Source organism: Prorops nasuta, unplaced genomic scaffold (genome assembly GCF_024137725.1).
Source record: "Prorops nasuta isolate Cenicafe-Biocafe unplaced genomic scaffold, Cenicafe_Pnas_1.2 PNAS00008, whole genome shotgun sequence".
Classification (NCBI taxonomy): domain Eukaryota; kingdom Metazoa; phylum Arthropoda; class Insecta; order Hymenoptera; family Bethylidae; genus Prorops; species Prorops nasuta.
In genome coordinates this window covers 538,551-563,151 of record NW_027116805.1, presented here as the reverse complement: position 1 = coordinate 563,151, position 24,601 = coordinate 538,551, and the positions used below count along the sequence as shown (strand labels likewise).

General features: G+C 32.7%; 5 protein-coding genes across 14 annotated transcripts; 2 read left to right on the top strand and 3 right to left on the bottom strand.

Annotated features, from left to right (window-relative positions):
• Positions 1 to 6,449: 6,449 nt before the first annotated feature.
• LOC136775446 (uncharacterized protein MCAP_0864-like) lies at positions 6,450 to 12,692 on the bottom strand. Of its 4 annotated transcripts, none has more exons than XM_066730218.1 (8): positions 12,393 to 12,691; positions 11,967 to 12,314; positions 11,572 to 11,901; positions 10,794 to 10,915; positions 10,428 to 10,700; positions 10,174 to 10,340; positions 9,919 to 10,095; positions 6,450 to 9,785 (listed from the first exon to the last, which is right to left on the bottom strand). In XM_066730218.1, the coding sequence occupies exons 1-8, from the start codon at positions 12,486 to 12,488 to the stop codon at positions 9,412 to 9,414; spliced, it is 1,887 nt and encodes a 628-aa protein (XP_066586315.1). In that variant the 5' UTR covers positions 12,489 to 12,691; the 3' UTR covers positions 6,450 to 9,411. The 4 variants fall into 4 exon arrangements, with proteins under 4 accessions (XP_066586315.1, XP_066586316.1, XP_066586314.1 ...); XM_066730219.1 differs by having other exon boundaries at positions 9,919 to 10,080; XM_066730217.1 differs by having other exon boundaries at positions 9,919 to 10,340.
• LOC136775447 (kinetochore protein NDC80 homolog) lies at positions 12,478 to 16,472 on the bottom strand. 2 transcript variants are annotated; one of them, XM_066730221.1, is made up of 3 exons: positions 15,650 to 16,472; positions 12,727 to 15,559; positions 12,478 to 12,567 (listed from the first exon to the last, which is right to left on the bottom strand). In XM_066730221.1, exons 1-2 carry the CDS (start codon positions 15,870 to 15,872, stop codon positions 13,818 to 13,820), a joined length of 1,965 nt encoding a protein of 654 aa, XP_066586318.1. In that variant the 5' UTR covers positions 15,873 to 16,472; the 3' UTR covers positions 12,478 to 12,567; positions 12,727 to 13,817. The 2 variants fall into 2 exon arrangements, with proteins under 2 accessions (XP_066586318.1, XP_066586319.1); XM_066730222.1 differs by lacking the exon at positions 12,478 to 12,567 and having other exon boundaries at positions 12,774 to 12,858; positions 13,104 to 15,559.
• An 88-nt stretch (positions 16,473 to 16,560) lies between these two features.
• Positions 16,561 to 19,454, top strand: LOC136775452 (transmembrane protein 223). Of its 3 annotated transcripts, none has more exons than XM_066730233.1 (5): positions 16,561 to 16,829; positions 16,932 to 17,275; positions 18,562 to 18,704; positions 19,032 to 19,229; positions 19,323 to 19,454. In XM_066730233.1, the coding sequence occupies exons 1-4, from the start codon at positions 16,711 to 16,713 to the stop codon at positions 19,188 to 19,190; spliced, it is 765 nt and encodes a 254-aa protein (XP_066586330.1). In that variant the 5' UTR covers positions 16,561 to 16,710; the 3' UTR covers positions 19,191 to 19,229; positions 19,323 to 19,454. The 3 variants fall into 3 exon arrangements, with proteins under 3 accessions (XP_066586330.1, XP_066586331.1, XP_066586329.1); XM_066730234.1 differs by having other exon boundaries at positions 19,032 to 19,234; XM_066730232.1 differs by having other exon boundaries at positions 19,032 to 19,323.
• Positions 19,455 to 19,599: 145 nt separating this feature from the next.
• Positions 19,600 to 22,574, bottom strand: LOC136775450 (uncharacterized). Of its 3 annotated transcripts, none has more exons than XM_066730229.1 (6): positions 22,010 to 22,574; positions 20,915 to 21,011; positions 20,631 to 20,824; positions 20,344 to 20,555; positions 19,985 to 20,260; positions 19,600 to 19,867 (listed from the first exon to the last, which is right to left on the bottom strand). In XM_066730229.1, exons 3-6 carry the CDS (start codon positions 20,766 to 20,768, stop codon positions 19,609 to 19,611), a joined length of 885 nt encoding a protein of 294 aa, XP_066586326.1. In that variant the 5' UTR covers positions 20,769 to 20,824; positions 20,915 to 21,011; positions 22,010 to 22,574; the 3' UTR covers positions 19,600 to 19,608. The 3 variants fall into 3 exon arrangements, with proteins under 3 accessions (XP_066586326.1, XP_066586328.1, XP_066586327.1); XM_066730231.1 differs by having other exon boundaries at positions 20,943 to 21,011; XM_066730230.1 differs by lacking the exon at positions 22,010 to 22,574 and having other exon boundaries at positions 20,915 to 21,333.
• A 136-nt stretch (positions 22,575 to 22,710) lies between these two features.
• On the top strand, positions 22,711 to 23,779 carry LOC136775454 (microtubule nucleation factor SSNA1-like). 2 transcript variants are annotated; one of them, XM_066730235.1, is made up of 3 exons: positions 22,711 to 23,191; positions 23,314 to 23,516; positions 23,640 to 23,779. In XM_066730235.1, exons 1-3 carry the CDS (start codon positions 23,140 to 23,142, stop codon positions 23,730 to 23,732), a joined length of 348 nt encoding a protein of 115 aa, XP_066586332.1. In that variant the 5' UTR covers positions 22,711 to 23,139; the 3' UTR covers positions 23,733 to 23,779. The 2 variants fall into 2 exon arrangements, with proteins under 2 accessions (XP_066586332.1, XP_066586333.1); XM_066730236.1 differs by having other exon boundaries at positions 22,773 to 23,191; positions 23,317 to 23,516.
• Positions 23,780 to 24,601: the final 822 nt, after the last annotated feature.

Genomic DNA, 24,601 nt, shown 5'->3' with positions numbered 1-24,601 from the left:
TGCTCGCAGCGCCCCCGTCCCCGCCGCTGGCCTTACTGCCACTGCTGCTTGCTGCTGCTGGTATTGGTGTGCGTCTTATTGTTAGTCCGCGCTCACATCGCACTCCCTTTCGTATAACCGTTTCGTGAGCAAAATTCCTCTTCGACGTTACCGTCAAAACCTCATGACCAAAATTCTCCTGAAAAATTCCTCGAATTGTTCCATTGCTTTATAGCCTTAAACGATATTCATGCCAAACATTCTTTTTTGTTAAATAAAATTTGAGAATTTCCAACGAGGAAAATAAAAACTTTTGCAAGAGTGTGCGCGAAGCGCAGTGAATTTTGATTTTTCCAGTCAGGTTAACACGGTGGAAACGGTAAATAAAAGGTGCGATGCATGCTTTTTCGCGGGAAACGAGGATGTCTGAGCAGAGTGTCACGGTTTCTGCGCCATTGCTTCGCTAGGGCGTTCCGGATGAAGATGATATTTCGGTAAAGTTGCTGCAGCCTCGAGCTTTAATGGATTCACGACTATGGAGCCAAGTAGCGACAAATCGAGGAAGTTGAGAACAGAGCGTAGTTCGTGTGGTGGAATCGTCTGGTACCCGAGTGAGAAGAGGGGGGCGGGATTGGTAAAGTTAGAAAGGAGAAGAGAAAGAAGGAGAGAGGGGAGGGAGAGTCGCGCGAATGAACTGTTTAAGAGTGAAAAATAGGGAGAGAGAGAGAGAGCGAGAAAAAAAATATAGGAAAGAGGCATAATCCGTCGGTCTATAAAATTACATAGTAACGCATGAAACATCCTTTCGTATACTTTATTTTTCTTCCGCGAAATATCGGTTGACAGTTACTTCCCCCCAATGAAATAAAAGGTATCCTCACTCGTTTGAAAGAAAAGAGCAACTCGAATAAGTTCCTTCCACTTGGCCTACTACTCCACTCCACTCCACTCCAACGCCACGCCACGCCACACCATACCACACCACCCCACTCACATGCTTGCTGGCTTACTCGCCGTGGACCAGCTACCGGAGGCTTTTCTTTTTACGCAGACCACTTCCTGTTCGAACTTCGTTTTTCTTTCTTGTCTCTCACCCCTTTCATTCTTTCTCTCTTTGCTCTCTTTGCCTCTCCCTTTCTTTCGTTCTTTCTAACCTCTTTCTTTTCCTTGCACTGGTCCAGACACGTCGCTTATGCAACACATAACGGAGAAATCCAAACAACCACCACACGGCTCACAACTCGTAATTTCGTCTAAGCTTCTCTCCACCCGATGTCTGTTCTTCTTCTTCTTCTTCTTCTTCTTTCGTCATTAACCTCTTCCACTCCATTTTTTTTTTTTTTTTTTTTTTATTAACCTGCTACAATTTGGTACCCTCTTTCTTTCTCGTCCCATGCCCCTCATTCAAGCATAATTCCTCATATATCTTTTCAATAACAGTGTCATACAAAAGCAAAGCAATATAGCCAAGAATAAACTGTCGTAACACTAGATTACGAATAACCAGCTTGTTTACTTGGCACAGTTGTCCCATGCGTTTTTGCCATGGATATTTCGCCAAGAGAATGCTGACAACTTTTTTCGCTCCAAAACTCGCCTCGAGTGTACTGACCTTGAGCGATAAATCAACCTCTGGAATTGAATCCGGGCAGAAAGGAAAGCGCGATACGGAATAATATTAATTCGAGAGCGAGACGCGAAGAAAGAAGCGCGATTAAGAGACTGAGAAAGTCCTTCGCGTAACCTTCGCGTCACGCAACAGGTCATCGCGGTGTTTACACTAGACTCCAATGATGCTCTTGCTCTCTGCGGTCGAAACACGGGTAAAGCAGCTGGATCGAGAGTCAAGCCGTAGCTGCGCAATATCCTTAAATTAGTCCAGCAAATCTATTAGCGAATCACGCGTTAATTGCGAGTATCACGCCGTAAAATGCTCTGTGCGGAATTTCATACTTCACTCTTGGAGTGTTCCGCGAAAGCAGTCGTTGACGGGATTATCTTAGAAGATGCAAATTCCGTTAGACGAGAAGGCTGCTGCTGGCTCGCTGAATCGAGTGCGAGTTTACCTGTAATATTATAGAGGTCGTTCTCGCTCGCTTTCCGCCAGACAGGAGCGGCTATTTTTTTCTTCGAAAGGGCCCTAATCTAAAGGTCAGTCGGCAAAGTGATTGGCAATTTTACTGTGACGCATAAACGAATCGGACTCGCGAAACGAAGTGCTTTGTTGTTTTTGCAGCGAACAGACGTGGTATTGTTCCTCCACGAGCCTCTCTCTAGCCGTTTGAGCGCACGGACGTTTTCCCTCCCCTCTCCCTCTTGCTTCGCCGTTGATTTTTTTTCTGCCTTTTTTGCCAGGGATCGAAGTAGCTACCTGCTACGCCAATGAAACGCCTGCCCGACCTTCGAATCGGAGTCTGACCGTTTTTGCGCTCCATGCTATCTCTCTGTGGAGTGGGACTATCAAGGTGTGGGGAGGGGTAGGGAAGCAGGGCGACTCCCATCAGGGAGTGGAAACAAACTTGGGAAGAGGCACAGTACGTAGATAAAGGAGTGGAGAGAAAGAGAGAGAGAGAGAGAGAGAGAGAGAGAAATAAAATGAGTATATTGATACTTTCTCTCTTTCTCGCTACACCCGATTGGATGAAATTTCAATTCGTACGCGCTTATAGGAATTCCGCTAATCCTCCTAACCTAACCTCGCTATCAGCCCCTCCCTCGAAAACTTAACGGAAATCTTTGTTTTTTTTTTTTATTCTATATTCTATACGAATTTTCTAACGATGTACGGATATCAACGAATTTTCTTAATACGTCAAATATCTCGCAAGAAAACAATTGATACGTAATTTTTTGTGATATTGTCCAATGTACCATTGGCTATTAAACACGAGTGCATTATCATGAACGTGTTATATTATAGTACGCGCAAAGCGAATATCGTATAACAGTATACGATAATTGAGAGAAATGATTTTTTCCTTTTACTCTTTCGTCCGAAGGTGTGTGATTGGCAATTTATAAGATTCCGTATACTGCATGCCCGTGCATTATACACGTGTCAAAAACGTTTCGGAAACGTTCCAACGTGTCAAATTGAATCCGCGGACAGGTTGGAACGTTTTAGAAACGTTCCTGACGCTATGCGTATTGCGCGAATAGTTTTAGGAATATAGAGCAAAGATTCACTCACGCATGATGTATTGGAGAAAACGTATACATAAAAGCTACTGTGATGATTGGTCTCTTAATACGTAGTTCGTGCCATGACTAGAAGAATCTCGCTAGTCGCAAAATACTTTAGGCTTGAAAAATAATATCGAAACGGGTAATGACAAGATATACCTTCCTCCTAGGTCCAAATTTCTTTTACAAGCTAAATAATCCGTCTCTGTCGTGATGAAACGAAAAAAAAAGAAATTTATTATTAAAATTTTACTGATCGATCGAATGATTCAGTTAAGTGTCAGTAATCTACATGTACATAGACTCGTTGTCCCACGTACGAGATGCTCTATGCTGTTTAGAAGCATCTTCCACGCTCTACCGAAGAATACGTAATTCAGTGTGACTTATAGAGAAAAATGGAATGTAAGAAAAAAGGATGGGGGAGAGAGAAGAAAATATGAATAATATCTACATTTTAATGACTATTTCAAAGTCGCTCCGACGTTTATTCGATAAGATATAATGCGAAAAAGTGACAATCCCAAAAGAAATTCTTCAGCCAGCCGGAAACGCCTTGAGCCAACTTACAGATTCAACGAGAGTCTCCACGATTGATTTTCCAAAAATTCCATTTGCCACTATATTCGCAGAACGGTATATAATATAATCGTGGTTAAAGCGTTTACCAATTGGCACTTTGGTCGCTATACTGAAAGTCAGGGTTTGTCCAACTTTTTTACGCGTCGTAACATAAAATCCATAAATTGTATATCTAATATAGAATTTGCATTCATTTCTTCGATAAGATGTTTTTTCTCGTTGAGATATTGCGCGCATTACGCGAAACGCGTTACTTCAGATCAAAATGTTAATAATAGTATACTAATTGTAAGATTAGCGCAAATAAGCATGCGCTTATTATGCACATCGACTGATTAAAAGTTAAGGATGGATTGCAAGAATTTTAAGCGTCTCTCTTCCTCTCTCTCACACACTCTCTCTCTCTCTCTCTCTTAATTAATCTCTTGTGACTACAGTAACGATTTTTCAGCCGATTTACGTCTTGCCATCCATTCTGATAATCTAAAACTAAACTATCTACTTTTCTTACTTTACGTATTACATTATAGCATAATAGATCAATATAAATATATATTTACAGTTAGGCCCTATTAAAAGGACAGTACAGCCGGATTTGGTAAGCTTCGTGTTTCATTTGTTGCCAAGCAGCGTCGAGGCTGCCAAATTCGACCGTCGCTCGTCCTCCAATGAAATCTCAGCGTTTTTCAAGCATTTTCAAGTGATATAACGCGTCTCTCACTAACGAATAACTCTACGAGCAAAAAATTATATAGTGTATGCTATACGCGTGTACAGCGTCAAAGTATTGGTAGTTGCAGTTTTAACCGAGTGCGGTAAACCGTACGGTATATTAGGGTAGAGGTATAAAAAAAAAGAAGGGCTCTTGGAACGTTTCGTTGGAAATTATCCTTAACCAAGCGATTTTATTCCATTTTGTATATATATACTATACTATACGTGAAACACTAAAATTTCTCAACCGTACGGTGTATTTAGTGATGTAAAAGAAAAACGAAGAGGGGGTCTTGAAAATTTCGTTGGGAATTATTATCGACGAGATTCGTCTCTTTCTGGACACGAGATACTTTGATGCTAACGATACAGTTCGATTGGCTATTATAAATTATACAATATTACACGTTAAATTGCGTCACCCCCTCCCCTCCCCCACACACACAGACATACGTACACGATAAGCCGAAGAATGGGAATGATTAGCGCATACAATAGGACCACGGGTTTGTAATGTTAACGATATATATGTGTGTGTGTAAAGAAGTAAGCGCAGCGTGTACGCGTGAGGTTCCAAGGAGAAAGACGGATCCGAGAGAGAAAGAGACAGATCTCTTGGTCCAACTGTCGAAGGAAAATAGCTTTAGGAGTTGGAACTCGAAGACACTCCGCGAAGAAGAAGAAGAAACGAAGCTATGGAGAAGCGCGCGCAGCAGCGACAGGACAGGAAGTGTATAGTGTTTAATTATAGAAAGAATAAGTCCTTTAGCCCCTGTTATTCGCTAGCAGCTCAACGATAATCTCATTTATTACAGAGTGCTCTGCAGCAAGTAATACCACAAGTGAAACCGTTCTAAACAGATTTGTTATACATGCAGATTGTTATCATTGACACTTGAAAGCAATTATTGACTCCATAGCCTGAGCCATTGTTGGACGAACGAGCGTGTTTCTCGCGACCGAGTTGCTGCCACGGGTTAACATACTTGTGTTAAAGTTTATCAATGTTGTTACTGCTGAATAATAGTATCATAGCTCACCGAATAGAGACATATTGTATACAACTGCCCATTGTTTAATATCTGACACAGCCTCACACAAGTTTGAACACGCTCAAATCATAGGTTTTGAGTAAATAAATGATTGTTTATAATGATATACTATATATATAATGACATAGTCTATTGCGAAATGGATTGGGGATCCAGCACGGGGATCTCTACCGATTAAAAGAAACAGCGGCAACTCGGCCACGAGGGCCCCGATTGGCCGAGTCTAACCGAGACGTTCCAGTGTAATAAAGAGGTAAAATGGTACCAATGAGCTTTCCTCTCTCTCTTCCGAGTACGGTATGTGTATATATATACACTATTACTAGTACAAATACGTCGAGACGTTTCATTAATGAGGAGATATGTTAAAATCGGCAGAAGAGTCACGGCCGAAGAGAGTCACCAACAATGGCACGCCCGTTCATACAAAGTCTGTAATTGAAATAATTTATATTTTTACACCGAACAAAGCAGAATATAACGTACAATAAACAATAATACAACACGTCCTTCCATATGCAACCTCATAATGACAGATGTTAAATTTTTATTTTTACAACGATCCACTATCACTTCCGATATTATATCCGATTGTGAGCCTTGCTCACGCACAAACCTACCTACGTATAATAGTTGCTGAAACTACATATACATTATATTTCTTAGAGTATATATATGTATATTATTACGGGATCGATTAGATATTCATTTTAGTGAATTTAACAGGTTTTGCCATTTCTACTCGATGCTCGTCTATTGTAATAGTATACATATATCGTGTAACACGAAAATAAATAAATAATTCTACTGTATATATATATATATATATATATATAGTATACAAATACTATGATTTATTATATGTATATATATATATATATATATATATATATATATATAAATAATATTAGTTGAAATAGTGCAAAACGACGATGCTTTGTCTTACGATGAAAACGCTTAACGTGAAAAGCCTCGTCGTTTTACGTGCGAGCACAATTCGTTTTCTCAAGCTCCTTCGGTACATGCGTATGTATATGTGTATATGTACAATATATATATGTATGTCCTTCCTTCATTTCGGCGAACGATCATTATTTACCGGGGTGATAAATTAAGAAGAAATATAGGACAAGGGAGACAGAAGATGCAATAAACTTTTAGAGCATTGCGCTCGGACGATGAAAACCCTACGAAATTCACAAGGCTTGAACGCGGCAACAGAATTCAAGCAACAACATGATAGTCCAAACAATATAGTATACTAATAGAGTTTTGTGCAATGCGTTAAAAAAGGATGAACCGATGAGTTTTTCTCTGTCTTTACTATGTAAGTGATGAATAACTATGGTATATATATAAATATGTGTGTGTATACATATATACATACATGTATATATATATATATATATATATATACTGTAATAGAATATAATAGGTAGACTGATAATTCGACAGAAGAGTCTATATTCGCTCTGTGTTACACAGTGCTATCGCGTATCCAATAAAAAGTATAAATACTAACACGTCATCCTTTTGTCTACGAATAAAAATTGTGCGAAATGATGTTTCTCGTCAAGCTAAATCATCAATTTTCCCATCAAACTAAAAATCCGCTTACGGCATTTGGGCGACGCGAGGCAAGTTGCAAATGCTGATCAATTAATTTCTTATAAGGCGAAAAATGTAAATATGTATACTAATGATAGGTACATATAATATAGCACAGAGGTTTCCAATTTGCCGAACCCTTTGTCAAATATTTTTATCTCTAAAATGCCCTTTGATATTGGTACTCTTGGAGCAACGTGACCACATGTGACGTCTTTCGAAAACCCTCTAAGTAGTATAAATTAATGTCAAACGTCATAATTTTCCTTTTTATTACTTTCAAGTAAATTTATATTCTACTATACTTATTATAACAAGCTACCGATTTCAGTTTTTTCTTCCATTGATTGTTGCATTTCTTCAACACAGAAGATCGTATATTATTTTTTACAATGTAAAGGAAGAAGAATTAATTCGTATATTCAAACATTTGTTCAATGGATCTTATCGCGACAATTTGCAATTGTCATTGCTTTTTGAAACGAAAATATTAATAACGATCTGGAATACAGCTTGTATCTACATGATGATTCTTCTTAGGAAAATAAATTAATTTTCATCGTAATTGTAAATTGATTTTTGTCTTTGAATCACTGATAATGTATTGTAAAGATTTGACTTTGAGGCTTAGAAATAAAACTCATACGGAACAAAGAATTATCTACGTACTTGAAAGTATACGTATTACATGTGTAATGATTATTAATTAATGAAGCACATCTTGAAAATTGCAAAATTACGAAAAGGAATTTTCTTCGAAGAATATCACAAGGAAACTAGATTATTTTTAAATTGTACATAATGCGTATCTTGTTTTTGATATAAGTGAGAAAGCATCGCATAGGCATAGAAATGTATACGTTCGTAAATTTTATACCTGCGGAAGTATGAAATAATAAATCGCGTTGGCATTCAAAATGCAAAAAGCTAATCAAAATTTACTGGCTAACATTGTGATCGTCGGATTCTTAGAATCAAGTTTAATTAGTAAATAAATGCATATTTGTATGTAAAAAGATTAATCGAGGAAAGTTCCCTTGTTAGGAAGAATGTTTATCTCAATCATGTTCTATCGCTCCAGTAGTATGATACCTATCGTAAACAAGACCACAGACCATTTTTTACGCATCCTAAAGTAGTCCTTCTAGTACATAGTATACTATAGTACCTATATACTTGTTAAGTTATACAATTAAAGGCACCGAACGAATGTTTCAACTAAGTTCGTATCTCGCATAGTCGTTAATTAATTATAATTTGTATGTTTCTTTTTAACTGGTTTGATTGTTAAAAGCCAGAATTTTCTTCTCAAGTTTATCTAACAGCTTAATATCAAAAACGTACCATTTAATCAAAATTAAATTGTTCAGGTACACACCCATACACACACACACACACACACAAATTAATTCTATTGTAGCGCTCTATATTGCTCTTATAATATAGATTTTAAATGATGAGAGTTATATAATTCTTATTTAAGAAATGTCAATACAAAAGTCTATTAGAGATTCATAAAATTTTAATTTCCCTAAAACGAGAAAACAAATACGTACACGCCAACTGGGAAACACATGTATATTTCAAAAAGGTTTTCACGAAAAATTGATGAATGTTTCACGTGTACTAAACTGTTCCCTTTTAATCCTACTAAGACTTACAAAATATAATAAGAGTATTACACTTTACTTGTATATATACATATGTGATGAAAATATATATATATGTATATATCTGGTTTTCTATGTCAAATTTATATTTGTCACCTTGCATCCTTTTATGTCTTTTTAAAGAAAGACTGATAAAAATTGCTTTTATATAGGGCTATAACCATTCCTCCTTCATTTAGAGGAAAACAAAATAATGATTAGTGCAATTTTTTAAAATATAACTTAAATGTTCTATCGTCAGGAAAAGAGAATTAAAAAATAAATAGCTTGAAAAATCAGACTTGGACTTTTATTAATGTATATTACAAAGGTATAACAAACGCGTAAACTGTATAGATTTAAAGTAATACTATATCAGTCTATAAATGTTGTTGTTACAGTTCTTAATTACTTCACAGAAATGATACACATTATTTGCTTTAAATAGTACAAACTTTAATCACACATAACTTATATTAATATTGACAAGCGTAAAACATTGATTTGTACGATAGTTACAGGTTAAAAATTTGTAGATTTACAGTAAGAAGTTTATGCTATAGTGAAAATGTTCGTATAAAAATAACTTATCTTTTAAAAAAGCGATTTTTTTCCTGTATTACTTCAACTGTAAACGACTTATATTAAACATTAAATTCAGACGTAATACTAAAGCTCGCTAAATAACTATCGTTACAGTTTTTGAAAGGATACCCTCGGAACGGACCTGGTACGTTAATAGGAGCTTTACATTCCTCTCTATGGTTTTGAAGCATACGTTCCAATGTTTTCTTAATATCAAAAATTTTGTCATTAGAGGAAACAGCTTTTACTTCCTTTGAGGCTCCGTGTTTTTGGTCATCTTTATCTTCATATTTTAAATGACTCAATCTTCTTGGTGCATTTTTCCGATATTCCTCTTTTCTGTCAATCTCTTCACTCAAATGCTTCGGTTTCAATATTATTTCGGTATCACTAATTTTATTGTTAGTCAGTACTGCTACTTCTTCTGTTGCAACTGATAAAAAATCCTAATTTTAAATTAAATATTAAATAATTATATTCAAATACAATATGAATGCAAGATTTATACAAAGGCTGTAAAAAAACATTTATCAAAAACATATTGAATAAATAATTTCTATTAGTACCTGATTGATCGTAATCTTTAGATTTTTGATCCTTATAAGACGGTAAGTGAGCTGTTTGAGATGGCTCATAAGCGTCTAAACTTAAAAATTCTAAATTAGATGGATCCCCATTTATTGCTGTTTCCAAATTTTTGCCATTACTTGGTTCTATGTGTTCATTATCTGAGAATGATAAAACTATTTCCGGATTAAGCGACACCGTGGGTAAAGTTTTCAACTCATTGATATTAGAGTCTGATAAAACAGTTGACATACTTTTTAAGGAACACGTAGGAAATGGTGAACGTTCTGAGCATGATTGATTAGGTGATGAACATTTTAATCCAGTAGGAGGTACCGAAATATTAGAGTCCAAATCGGTCTCCAATTGAAATGCATCGTGGATATCGATTGGTTCCCTTAATGTTGGTTTAGGTAACTTTCTATAATCAACAAACAAAAAAAGCATTAATTATGGAATTGAGCATCTGATAAATGCAATTTATCAGCACTAAAATCTTTTAACTAACGTAAATAATTTTCGAAATTCAGTCTTCTCAGATTTAATAATTTTTAACAATGAAGATAATTTCTTCTTTTCATATTTTAAGTGTAAATCTGTTTCGGTTTTATCTTCTTTTAAACGGTCTATTATTCTCTCATTTTCTTGAATTATATTGTGTGCTTTATTTAGGTCCACTTGAAGACTATTCACTTTTTCTTCAAGACAATTTACTTTTTCTTGAAGGTTGTCTTTTTGTGTTTGCGTTTCTTCCAACAATATCAATTGTTCTCGTAGTTTTCTAAGAAAAGAATACGACGTTTATAATAATTATTCATGAAAATGGATATTTCTATTCTTTGTTTATTGTAACGAGTAGAGACAAAAAATTTACCCAGTTAAAGATTCTTTATCTTTTTTTAAAGCTTCAACTGTCGAAATGACCTTTTTGCTATAATCTTCTGATTGGGCAGTGCATGCTTCCATCTTTGCTTCAAGAGCTTTAGATTCTAAATCCTATAAAATAATACTTTAAATATATGTATCATAGTTTAAAAATTGAAGCTTTATTAAGGGAAGATTATCATCGACAGGTATGAAAAATGAATGAGTTACGGGATTTTTTTTATACAAAATAAATAATTTATAGAATTTCTTTCAATGTATTATATCCTTTTAATATCGAAGAATAAATTCCCCAGATTTATTAAAAAAAAAATCCAAAATGGCGGCACTCACATTTGTTAAATAAAGTTATACACTGGTCTGCGCGGGGTGCTCTACGACTTTACCAGTTCATCTGAAAAAAAAATGGTAGAATATTATTGATTTAGACTAAATTTGTGGAGCCTTACCCTTTTCCAAAGATCAAACATCGATAAGGCTCCCTAAATTTAATTTAGTTTAATATTTCACCGTTTTTTACTTTCAAATGAACTGGCAAAGCTATAAACCACTTTGCATGGCTAGTGCATGTTTTTCTTTCACAGGAGCTGGTGCCATCATTTTGAATATTTATTTTTATAAAATTGGAATTTATTCTCCAAAATGAAAAGAATGAAATATTCTGAAGAAAAATCTCTAAAATATTTATTTTATATAATCAAAAATTTCCCTATTTCCAGCATTTTTCATGTCTCTTGATGGTAAACTCCCCTTAAATTGAGACATACAATAGAAGTAATTTTTTGGGTGTCAGATGGTAATTTAAGCAAAGTTTGCTCCATTTCAGTAAGAATTTTGCGTCCGTTCTCATCCTGAATATAATCTTCTACTTGTCTTATCAAAAATCCGAATTTACGAACAGGGTTAATCACATCATATTTGTCAAGATACCAGTCAAAAATCCCTTCACATTGTACAGCTTTATCTGTTACTTCCATAGACTCGCAATTGATCAATCCTGTTGAAGTAGGCGAGCAAACTGATGTACTTGGTTTTGAAATCTGACCATTTTCATTACAAGTTTTTGAAGCCTTGTTACATGAACACCTTTTAGATGTCTGTTAAACATACATTAAGTTATGATCAAATTAAAAAGTAGAAAAAAATTATTTGAACAACTTACCATAACTTGTTTATGTTTGTTAGGTTCTGAATGTTTTTTAATATTTCTCATATCATTATTTTTAACATACTTATTCATTTGAGTTTCTAAATTTGAAGACTGTATTTGTTGTTTCAGGACTACACGATTTTGCTCTCTCCAAATTTGTGTCCAATCTGCACGAGGATTCTTGGAAACAATTTGGCCATTCTTGTTTGTACTTGATATCTGTCTTGCTGCATCAGACTTATCTATTACAGCATTTGTAGGTGAACATTTGTGTTTTTTTTGTTTTATAGTAATCTCGAACAGAGTATTTTGATCGTTGTTGCATAATAATACATTATTTGGATTATTTTCAGCAGGTGACTGAAAGTTGAAACAATGTCAATATAATTCTTTATGATTATTTACAACAAAAAATAAACAAATGCAATATTTTAATACCTGGGTACTGGTTACTAGAGGAGACTTTATTTTCTCCAGAGAATTTTTCGCATTTCTAGTTGATTGCATTTTAGAAGAGCTACATAATTTACTCATTATATGATATGAGGTTTATTTTCGTTGCCTACTTGTCTAGTGCATACACTTTTTCATATTTTTGTCTCATCAGTTCATCCTTCATAAAGTTTGAGTCGTAAAAAATACACAACATAAGTGTAAAAAGTGTATATAGGCAACAAACAGACGTAAGGGGCTGGTACAACACAACATACATACATAGTATGTACACATACAACAGATCACAGAACAAAGTATTTGACAAAACAAAAGTTACTAGACATGAATCGTTGAGAGGCGAGAGCTGCAGACTTCTGCTGAGGCCGCCTGACTCCTGCTGAGTTCTGAGTGGTCCTGACTCCTAAGGCGCCTAAACGCAGCCATTTGGTGCTTCCTCATGTAATCTAACCTTTATGTTAAGAGAATTCTATAATTTTTTTTCTTTTGAAAATAATTACTGTCAAACGTTGCAATTGCTATATTTACAATCGTTAAACGATTCTCTACCAAATAGTAACAGAATAAATATAATTGCTATGTAAAATAAACAACCCCAAGTGAATTTTTCGCATGTAAACGGAGCTTTATTGATAGATATAGAAATTCTTTTTGATAAAAATAATTACTATCAAGTACTGTAATTACTATATTTACAATTGTCAAACGATTCTTTATCAATTCGTATTTTCCAAAATGAGTTTTTAACAAGAAACAAAAATTTGTCGCCAAGTCCACACAAATTTGATTACTACTTTATAAAGAAACTGAAAACTGTTAAACATTTTCTACTACTGTCGAAACTATCAAACACCATCAAACGACTGGCAAACGATCTGTAAAGTTGAAAACGCAAAATTTAAGGTTTTAGCCATCAACTTCACATTGCTGGACTGACCCTTATTTATAATTTAGTACATTTAGTATAGAGACCGTGCACACCAACACAATGATAGCGAAGTGTCAATGTATAACTGTATACGTATAAATAAATTACACTCAAAAACTGCGAAAATTGACCGATAGTTTGCGCTGATAGTATGCATATACACCAATATACATTCTTATCTCACTGTCATTGTGTTAGTGTGCACGGTGTCTATACGGCCATGTTGTGTTATTGACTGCCAGTATTGAAAACCTATTTATCACATACAAACAATAAATTCTCAGTACTCACAGTCAATAGTGGAACACGAGCATAAACGCAACCATTATCATTTATTTTATGTTAAGCATTATCTTTACTTATGATTTAATTAAGATTCAGCTTTTTATTTAATACATTATTGATAAACATTTCTGTACTTAATAAGATACAACTAGGTTGTACTCTATATTTAATAATATATGTTGACAATCCTGTTTATTCTAGTTATGTATTTTTTTTCCTTGTTTCTGAAGCAATGATTGCACTACAGCTTTTCTATGACTTCCAATAATTTGATAAAATTTACTTAAAAATTTTGACACATTTTGTTCATAAGTTGCTTTTTTCCTATTAACTGCATTTAGCTTTTCTTTTGTTTCGTTCAATTCACGAACTACGCTTTGTACATTAGGCATTGCTTCTTCTATTTTTTTAATTTCATTTTCCAAATTCTTAATCTGGTCTCGAATTTTCGATTCTTCTTCTTTCGCTTGTGTTTTTATTGTGTGTGCTAAATCTTTCTCCTTTGCAAGTTTTGCAGCTTTATCTTCATCCCTCTCATGGAAAAATTTTATCCTTTCATTAAGATCTTCAATATCATCTGATCCTCTTTCAATTAGCTGCTCAATTTCACATAACTGTTTTAAAAACTCATTTTTATACTGAGTCATTAGGTTTGCTTTGGAATGTAAAATATCCATAGTGTCAGGATTTGCAAACTCCTTTTCTGGCATTTTAAGTTGATCTACATTTATGTTAGCTTCGCTGAGATACATAAATATGTCCTTATTATATGCTAAAATTGCTTTACTTAAATTATTATTAACAGAGGATAATTTAATATCTAGTGAATAAACCTCTTTATTCATTTCTTCAAGATGTTTATAGAACTCTTTATCATAATTATGTATTGAATCACACTGAGCTAATATTTCATCTCTTTCTGTGGGAGACATTGGCTGATTTTTTAAAATTGTTTTTAATTCTTCATGTTCAAGTTTTAATTGATGTATCTGCTCGGTTAAAGATTTACACTCCATATTTATTTGCTGAGTACCACTTTTCAAATATTCTATATATTCTTTTTTTTCCTCTATATTTTTTAATAGCTTCAATTTGTCATTCTCCAGTAACTTTTGGATATCATCCATTTGTTTTGATTTTTTGCAAATATTATCATATTTGTTACGAATCACTTGAAAGGATTCCTTACTTTCCTGCAAATCTATTTGTGCTATTTCTACTTCTTTGTCATCTACACTGTACTCTTTATCAATTTCTTCTAAAAATTGTTCAACCAATATATCTGCATCAGGTTTTTCGTCATTCCATGCTTTATAAAATTGAAACATAGAAAATAATATATGTTTCTTCAATTTTACTTGCTCTTCATCTTCTTCGATAAATGGTAGATTTTCTAATTTAAATTTTTCATCAGCTACCTCTTTAATTTGATTAAGTTCAACTAGCCAACCTATCCATCCCAAAACATTTGGCCATGAGTGCATTGCATTGGCAGTTTTTAGCCATGATTTAGCCATAACGCCAGAATAAGAAAGCTTCACTGCTATTTTTGGCAGCTCCTCTATATAATTTGCAATAGTAATTGTTTGTTTTATACCAAGTAGCTTTAATAAGAGGTCAGAGACTTCCACAAACATCTTTAGGGTAATTGGTTTTAAACTGTGATTACTATTTAACATTCCTGACTGTTGAATTGTGTAAAAATATTCATCTATCATGCGAAGCGTATCAGCCTGGTATGCTTTATCTGTTAACGGTCTGATGTCTTTGCGGGAACCTTTAATTCTTAAATTGTTGGCTCTCTCAGCAGATGGAGAACGGGCAGGTAATTCACTATTAAACCTGACAGAATTGGATATTGTATTAATTCCAACATTAGATCTGTAACTCCCTCTTGGTGTAACTGGTGTTCTTGGTATCTGCCGCAATGGTGTCTTGCCTTCAAACAAACATTTTTGGTCAGCTATTGTACTAAAAATGGATTAAATGTATTTGTTAAGGTCTTGAGATTAATTTTAAAAGCTTTCACCTGATTGTAACAAATTTGATTTTCGATTGTTATTTGACTGATCGATATTGGAAGTACTTCTAACTCGCGGTCGGGGAATATGCGTAGCTTCTGGATTGGACAGTGAGCCTTTAGGTTTTACTATTGTTGTTCTTCTAGTTTCAACTCTATCTTCTCGGTCAAACATAGATATGCGTACTGGATTCGTAGACGATCTACGATCCGTAGATCCTTGACGTTTCATTTTATTTGTTGCAATGGTTGCATTAAATAACACAATTAATACTCACTCAACGCTCATACTTAACGAATGCAAATAATGCAATGAATGCACGCAAACGAATTTGTTTGAATTTTGAATTTCAGTTGTCAAAGCAAGCAAACCTCACTCATGTATACAACATAACGCGTAAAAATCTGAGAAACTGCCAATGGGAATTTGCCGCTCCTGTGTATTACATACATACTAGACTAGAGGTTTTACCATTTTTGTATACATACATAAGACACTAGAGCACACCTGGTTTGACTAGTGATAAGTAACCAATTGTGAGTATTGTGGAGTTGCGACAGCCAATTGCTGAAAGTAGAACTGGACTGGAAACAACCGGTGGAAGGAAAAGACGGGAATGGAAATTTTCAAAAAATATATATTCTTCTTTATTATAATAATTTGTCATTTATTTAACAAATCTTAAGTCCTGATAATTCTTCGGAAAAGATTAAATTGGAGTTCTATATTATAAAGTTGTGTTTATGTTAATTTGACAATTTCTTATGTAATTTTTAAAACCTTTACGCGCAGCTTATAGTATGTATACTATGGGCGCGTTCACGGAGACGCTATCAGCGCTACTCTCTGCGCACACACATTTCAATCATTTTTCTATGCGCAGTAGCGTTGGCAATGCTAAGCGACCTAAGCGTGCTCCGTGAACGCGCCTTATACATACATTATGTATGTATGTATACAGTTGCTACCAGTTACTACATGGTTACTACAGTCTGGTGATTACACTAGATGCACTTTTAGGTTAAAAAAATAAATATTTTCCATGAACCTTTAACTTAATACTAAAAACATGTTAACCATTACTTGTACTAAATGTATAAGAAATAATTTATTACAAAAAATTTATAAATATTCTCGTTCATCTTCATCATCTAGATATTTTTATGGACTTGCAAGTGCAAATAATAGGTATTGTTGATTGATTCTTTTAATAATAATAGTTAGTCATATTATTTTTATTTTAAGCTTGTAGCTCTTTAATGTTAATAATATTTTTCGTAAATACTACAGCTTGGTTAAATTAAGAGAAAACAATTTAATCGGAATAAAGAAGCGGTGCTGCTCGCAAAATAATCCTAGTACTGACAATCTTGTAGATCTACAAGATAAAATTAAATCATTAAGAAACAATGTTGTGTTATACAAATATGACAGATCAAGAATATACCGATATGCAAGCTACTATGCAATTGCACAATGTTTTATATGGTTATATGCTGCACATGTTACTTTTAAAGCTATGTTAAATAATTCAACCTTTAAGGAATGGTTTAACAAATTTAATGCTGATATAAAAGAAGGTTTGAAAACAAATTCCTTCGATTTGGCACTTCTCTTATTAAATCTATTAATGGGTAAATATTTTAATAAGTTTAGAATTCTTATAATATTTTGGCATAGTAAATTATTTCTATAATAATTAACCCTAGGTAGACACCTGTATTACTTTATAATCTAAAACTTACTGAATCTGCAGGGGGTTTCACTAATTATAAAATGTAGGACTGTATTATTTGATTATGGCATTTTGCATTTGCTCTATATTATTATAAATAATAAAATCTTAAAGCTTTAATTTTTAATAGCTTTTACAGTTTAGTTACTTTAATTGTTTATTAAGTGTCAATTTTTCTCAGCTAATCTCACTTATGACGCTTAACACTTAAATTAATCATATGATAATTTTGCTATAGGCAATGGTGCTGCATTTAAATAAGAAAAAATTTCTTATATGCTGTTATTAGAATAACACTGCATGCTTCATAGCTAGATATATGTTTATCAGATATGGCAAATGGTAAGTAAAAAGTTAATGAATACAAATAACACCTAAAATGAAGTTGAAAAGGGTTATGAGAAAAAAAAGTGAAGAAGAAATTTATAGACTAACCAGTTCTCTCAATAATAAAAGACTTCTTACAAGTGGAGTTTAAGGCTTAAGTGATAAGATCAATAAGTTTGCATTACACTAATAAGTGACACTTCTAAATAAAAAAATATTAATAATGATTCTGTTATCTAGAAAAAAATATCTTAGTGCAATCATGTCAATTTAAAGTTATCAGTCAAGGAAAAAAAATATTTTGCAATACTGATCAAAGTAATATTCTATATATAATTAATTGGAAAAATATGTCTTTAGACATAATAGATTTCATTGTTTAAAGTAATTTATTAAATATTTTAACTGACTCCTGACTGTATTTAATGATTGATACCTTTTCCCAATATTGATATAAATATTATTTACAATTACAAATCTAATATATTTTAATTTTACATTATAAATGCAATTTAAGTTAGTCATATTTAGTAAGAAAATGAAATGTTATTTTCTCATAAATGATTGTGCAATTAATTAAATAAAACATCAATTTTAATTAACTCTGAAACAAATAATTAAAACAATTTAATTGTTGGTTTCTGTAGGCTAATTTTATGAAGGCTTAAAACTTTTTGTATATAATATCTAAATACATACAGTGCACTTTGTAAAGTAATAGATTTTTAAAAAATTACAAGTGTCAACATAGTGGTCTATCTAGGGTTAAGTTTTAAATAACAATTATTACAAAGGTATGTTAGATGATTATGTTTATAGATATTGTACATCAGAAACAACAATTTACCTTTTTTTCAGGTCCTTCAATTTATATAATACTCTACCTAGTTAGATCAAGATCGGTGAAACTTATTATTTTGAATAAAGGAGGAAAGAGCTTAACTATTGTTACTGAGCATTTTATAAATAGTAAAAGAACTGTGACAGTTCCATTAACACAGGTACATATTGAAATAGTTATTCACACATACGTACACATGCAACAAGGGTGCAGAGTAGTACATTTTTGTATGAATAGGAAGAATTGACACACAAGCAAAAGGCAAGTGTGGCTATTCTTACGAGTGAGAAAAAGTTACTTAACACCCAAATTGCATACAAAATTTCTTTTATATAAGTGCGTAAAGTTCTGTACCTATTGCTTGCCCAAAATTACTATTTTAAACCTGGAAAGCAATACGTATAATTGAACTTTATGCACAAAAGTACAAAGATTTTTAAATATTTTCCAAATTAATAAGTGCAGCATAAAAAAAAATTATTTATAGATATCAACCTCAGTATCACGAGTGAATATAAAAAGTCAGCTACCAATAAAAGTCAAAGGTTACAGTTTATTTTTTATTGTGGATAAAAATGGAACTTTTGTAAATCCGCAATTATTTGATATTACAATTAACGCCAAACCAGTAGACTTTGCGATGTAGGATCTTTGAAATAAAATTACAATTAAACTGAAGTCTTTAGTAAGGTTGCATGTTTATTTCTGTGTCTAATTAAGTTAATAATAGATAATTAGTATTAAATTAAGTTAAAATAAGTATGATTATATTTTTCAGGTATAAATATATTATTGAAACAATTGTTGATTACAGAATTACTTTATACACGCTTTTTTACATACATAAAGCCTCGATAGATAAGTATAATTAAAATGATATTGCTTCACGGGCTTTTATGTCTATACGAATATTTGTTTCTTTAAATAGCATAACATTTATTCAAATTTATAAATCACACTCATTATTAATATATTATTAGTTTGAAAATAATGCTAGTAAAATTAAAGACTAGCCGAATAAGAAAAGAATAAGTATTGAATTCAGTCTATATGGTATATTTATGTTAGTATCTTTGACGATCGTAATATTTATTTGAATATTTGCTGCCTCTGTCGCTATATCCATCGTCGGGATACTTATCATCCGCTCTGTAATAAACCTCAGGAGCGGAGCCTACGTGACCTTGCCAATAACGAGTCCAATAGAAATCTTCAGGGTTTATGTCATGCGGATGCTTAGAATTTCTAAATACGTGTACACAATATATCAAGCTTCCGATTAAAGTGAGAAATCCAAACGCCAGAAATACTATACCCAAGATCCTGTAAAAATGGTATTTACACTGATACATTTCTCTATAGATGATCAATTTTGAGAGATATTAATATCCAGAATAGATGTAGGTAAAGGAAAAAGATGTGATTTGATTGTAAACTTACCAGACAAAAAGTGGTTGGAAGAATTGTATAACTATTACGAAGCCTAAGCAAACGAGTATCAAACCAAGATTTAGTAGAAGCATTAAGCAACATATTCCTTTCGTATTCGGACAAAAGGGATTGGGAGTTGACATAGTCTCAACGACAATTCCACCTTTTCGCGAAATATGTGTTTTAACCGTTGAATTGCCTGATCTTGCAGAGCCGACACTATAATGACTGGGTGCCCGATGACCCATTCTTGAACTAGGCGCCAAACTGTGATGTGATTCTCGACTAAAATTTCACTTGGATTAAATTTGTATTCCTCGCACACAAATACTTATAGGAGTATAATGCTGTCTTAAAAATATACAAACCTTATATCTGACGTTGTTCTGTAAGCAGCGCTCGTTACATAGATATCCGACCCATTGTCGTACAAATTTTTACTAAGTGGGTGTAAGTTTTGTCTCGATCCACCCGAAAGTACCGATCCATGACTCGTATGTATATGTCTCGATCGTTTTTCTTCATCTCGATCATATTTGTCTCTGTTATTATGCTTTCTTGCAGGTACCACTGGTTTACTCTAAAAAATCCTTAATTAGTAAACAACAAGAAAAATTTATATATAACTATTAAACAAAACTTAGATCATTTTTACCATGGTCGCACAATCATTTGCAACAATATATTCCGACATTGTACGGTCGGAAGGTGCACGTTGACTTTCTTCACCATCGGTTAGATAATCAATATTAGTATTCTCATTATATCCGATGTACCTCGATGGATGAGGCATTTTTACCAAATATATTCTTTATTGTATAATTTTAACTAATAAATTTTGTTTAATTACTGTAAGTAAAAGTTAAATTAAATTTGTATCATCAATAACACACGTGATCTTAATTTAAATGACATTCAAATTATTTCACGATCAGTTACCAGTCAAAAGAAATTCCTATACGCTCACTTTTAACGTGCAATTAGTCATGGATAGTGCGGCCTTGACCGTTACAGTAGTGTCTCGTTAAAAATTATTCTGCAAATAAAGATAAAATGTCTATACTCTCAATTTTAAGACTATATGTAGTATCCATTTTGAATGATTGTAGCATTATGAAATTATTATTATAAGGATATAACAAATAGCAATATGGAGGGACAAAACCATTTGTTAATCAGCTGTTAAATGTTTCTTAACATTTTAGATATTTACATACTCCAAAAATGGGCAAGGTGTTTAAATATATGTAGGTGTAAGGCAAAGATATATAATTGAGTATCTTCGCTTTTACACAACTTGGCAAATCAATTCATTATTATAAAATACTTTCATTGACTGTAGGTGGTGGTGCAGTTTGCGTGGGTTGCTAAACGAATTGTAGTTTCGAGAGATGATGTCATTTAACAAGGTCACAGGCAGTCTTGTAATCATCAACAGGTTTACCGTATATAGGTTATGCGAAAATTACAATATCTTTATGGAGCTTTACCTTTCACGTGTACCAATTTAGACTGCGCCATTTTTTAAATCCCAACAAAAAATTAGAAAATGATGAAAATTTTTAATATTAAAACAAATATTGGAAAGTTCCCTCAAATATTTAATACAGTGCTTATGTAAGTATATAGTGAATTTCGAATAAAATATCATTTTAAATAATGGGTTATGCTTTTACCAATTCTTATACAATAAAACTTGAAATATATGTATACAGAGGCAAATCTAATAGGTTCGGACGGAGACATGATCTGCACAAGCGCGACGATTTCAATCACATTCGGAGCTACTCCGTAATTTTTAATTATTAAAATATCTATTTAATACGCAATTTTTTTACTAAAACATTTACACATATAGAAAAACGTCATGAAACGAATGACATATAGTATAATTGCAACTTTTAAAAGTATTATTATAATATATGTAAGGGACCTGTGTAATTTTTTAATGACATTCAGCAAGAGGCGTGCGATGTGGAATCTCAATTAACAACACGGAAAAGTTAATTAGGAAAAATAGTACAATGAACTCACGTGAAATTATTCCACTTAGGGAAAACTAGTTTACACAACGGCTATTCTTCTAATACGTTTATATTCAAGCTGCTGATTTATCTTGGTTCACGGTTCGTTGACACTCCTTTAATATCGCATAATACGTTTTCATCGTGAAGGATATACTTTCGAGCCGTGGGTGAAATATTTGAGAAAGCAACACTTCGATACCCTTCCGTAGTCACTGATAAATTTTGACAATCGTATTTTGCGTTTTAGCCGATGAAAGTAGAAAGACACTGATTCTTGTAGGCCTCAATTCACACGACATTACATTTACTATACTGCTGCTACCTCTCAAGTCCCTCCTCGGCTCTCTACCAGCGACTGCTGGAATGAAGTCTTCCAGCTCTAGTCCAGCGAAAGGTGCACTCACACATTATTTTATAAACATAGAGAATTTTCAAGCTATAGGAAGGTGGGAAGGTGAGAGCGAGCAATGCAACATATTGTTTCTCGCGCATCATTCATTATACATAGTACATAAATTATTACGAAAAATTGATAAACCAATATATACATACAATACCCGTACTCGTAGGCAAAATCGCATTTGTTAATTATTGCTTTCTGTCGACACTAATTATTTTTCATCAAATAAACAAAAAATTACGTTTTGTTAGGCATTATATGTCTTCTTGCTTTTTATATTTAAGTAAGACAATCATATGTTCTATTTCATTGTTTCCTCTAAGTTCTATAATAGCGTTTACTAATATTTAAATTCAGTTTTCATAAGAGTTTAAATATTTCCAAGTCTAATGTATACATATGTATACATGTATTTTCTCCGTGAATAGCATGAATGGAGGTACATACATACGAATGCATACTAACTACATGGAGAGAGCATAAGTTCGTGCGGAATGTGGGGTTGAAGCTACAAGGGTGAGGGGAAAGAAGGCTGGCCGCCATCTTTATAGCATAGGTTTTGCCTATATATGTATATATATATTGGATTAAGCATTTTTTTCTACATTTGACAGAGGTTTCGCGCCAAAATTTGTATTTCTACTTTCTGTCGCTTTTCTTTGCTTTATAGGTAAATTCTGTGTTATGAAGAATAAGCCGGAATATATAATATTCAGTTAAATATTACAATTGTAAAAATGTCTCAACATGGTGCTACATTACAAACGTATAATCAAGAATTAGTAAAATGTAAGATATAACCTTTATTTGGTTGTTTTGAATTTATTTATTGTTATTGAAACATCAATGTTTCTTATTTGATTAACATAATAAATTAGAGTTATATAATTATATTATTAATATTTAATAAGTAGGTTTGGAAGATATGAAATTAAGACGATCAGAGTTACAAACCCAAATTGACTCCCAGGAAGATGAAAAAAATAGTTTACAAAAAGAAATAGAGAAAATGTCGCTTAGACTTGCACGTATAAATGAAAGTCTTTCAAAAAGAATAGCAATCCGAAATGATTATGATCGAGCTATTGCAGAAACAGAGCAAGCATATATGAAAGTAAGCTATGTGTAATATATAAATTCTACAATTTCAAATGTCAATTATTAATTGTAATAAAACCACTTATAAAAGTTTTTAATAATAAGTAAATACTTTTATAAAATCTATCATTTATTACAGATCTTAGAGAGTTCACAGATATTACTTAATATGGTGAAGAAAGAAGCATCATGTTTAGACCAAACGTTAGTCAAAGTAAAAATAGACAAATAACCTTATCAACAATAATTGACAAAGTATAAATTACTTTTTCAAGCATTTATTTATTAATATATAAATGTACATTGCATGTACCTGGCGTAGAAACTTTTGGCATACTATTTAAGAAATTGTAAGTATCTAATATAAGTTTTTAATGCTAGCGTGAGTTATTATTTTGTGGCATATACACGTATTTGCTCTATACTAGGGTGGTTCTTAAACAGGATGTTTTTATAATTTTTATGATACCACCCTCCAAATCTATTCCATATAAATAAATAGGGTATCCCCGAAGTTTGAGCCCTCAAACAAAATTCTAAAGTGTACTACAAACCACATTTACTTTATCTCATTTGAATAACATAGAGCTTTGATAGACTGTACATTAACTTTGGATTTTTTATATGTATCACATTAAAAATTTTTAAACTGTGTAAAACTGTTAAGTATAAGTATTAGTATTTGTAGAATTTTTGAACGAATTTCCTTTACATACATCAAATTGGATGAATGGTCAAGCTTTGGTTTTAAGATCAATTTTGATAATATATCAATCTTTATGTATATATATAAAAGAATATTTGCTCAAAGTTTCTACAAATGCTAGTATTTATTCTTGGCAGTTTTATACGGTTTAACAAATCTTTAAGGTAATACATATGAAAAATCTAAACCTAATTTACAAAAGTCCATCAAAACCTTATATTATTTAAATGGAAAAGAATGAGTGGCTTAGGGCATCTGGTGGATCTTTTTTTAGGAGCAAATACTTTGCAGATGTTTTTTTTCTGTTTTTTTGGATTAGATATTGAGGCTACCATTGTCAAAATTAAAAAATAGCATTTTCAAGAACTACTTTAATACTGTATAATATATTTTTG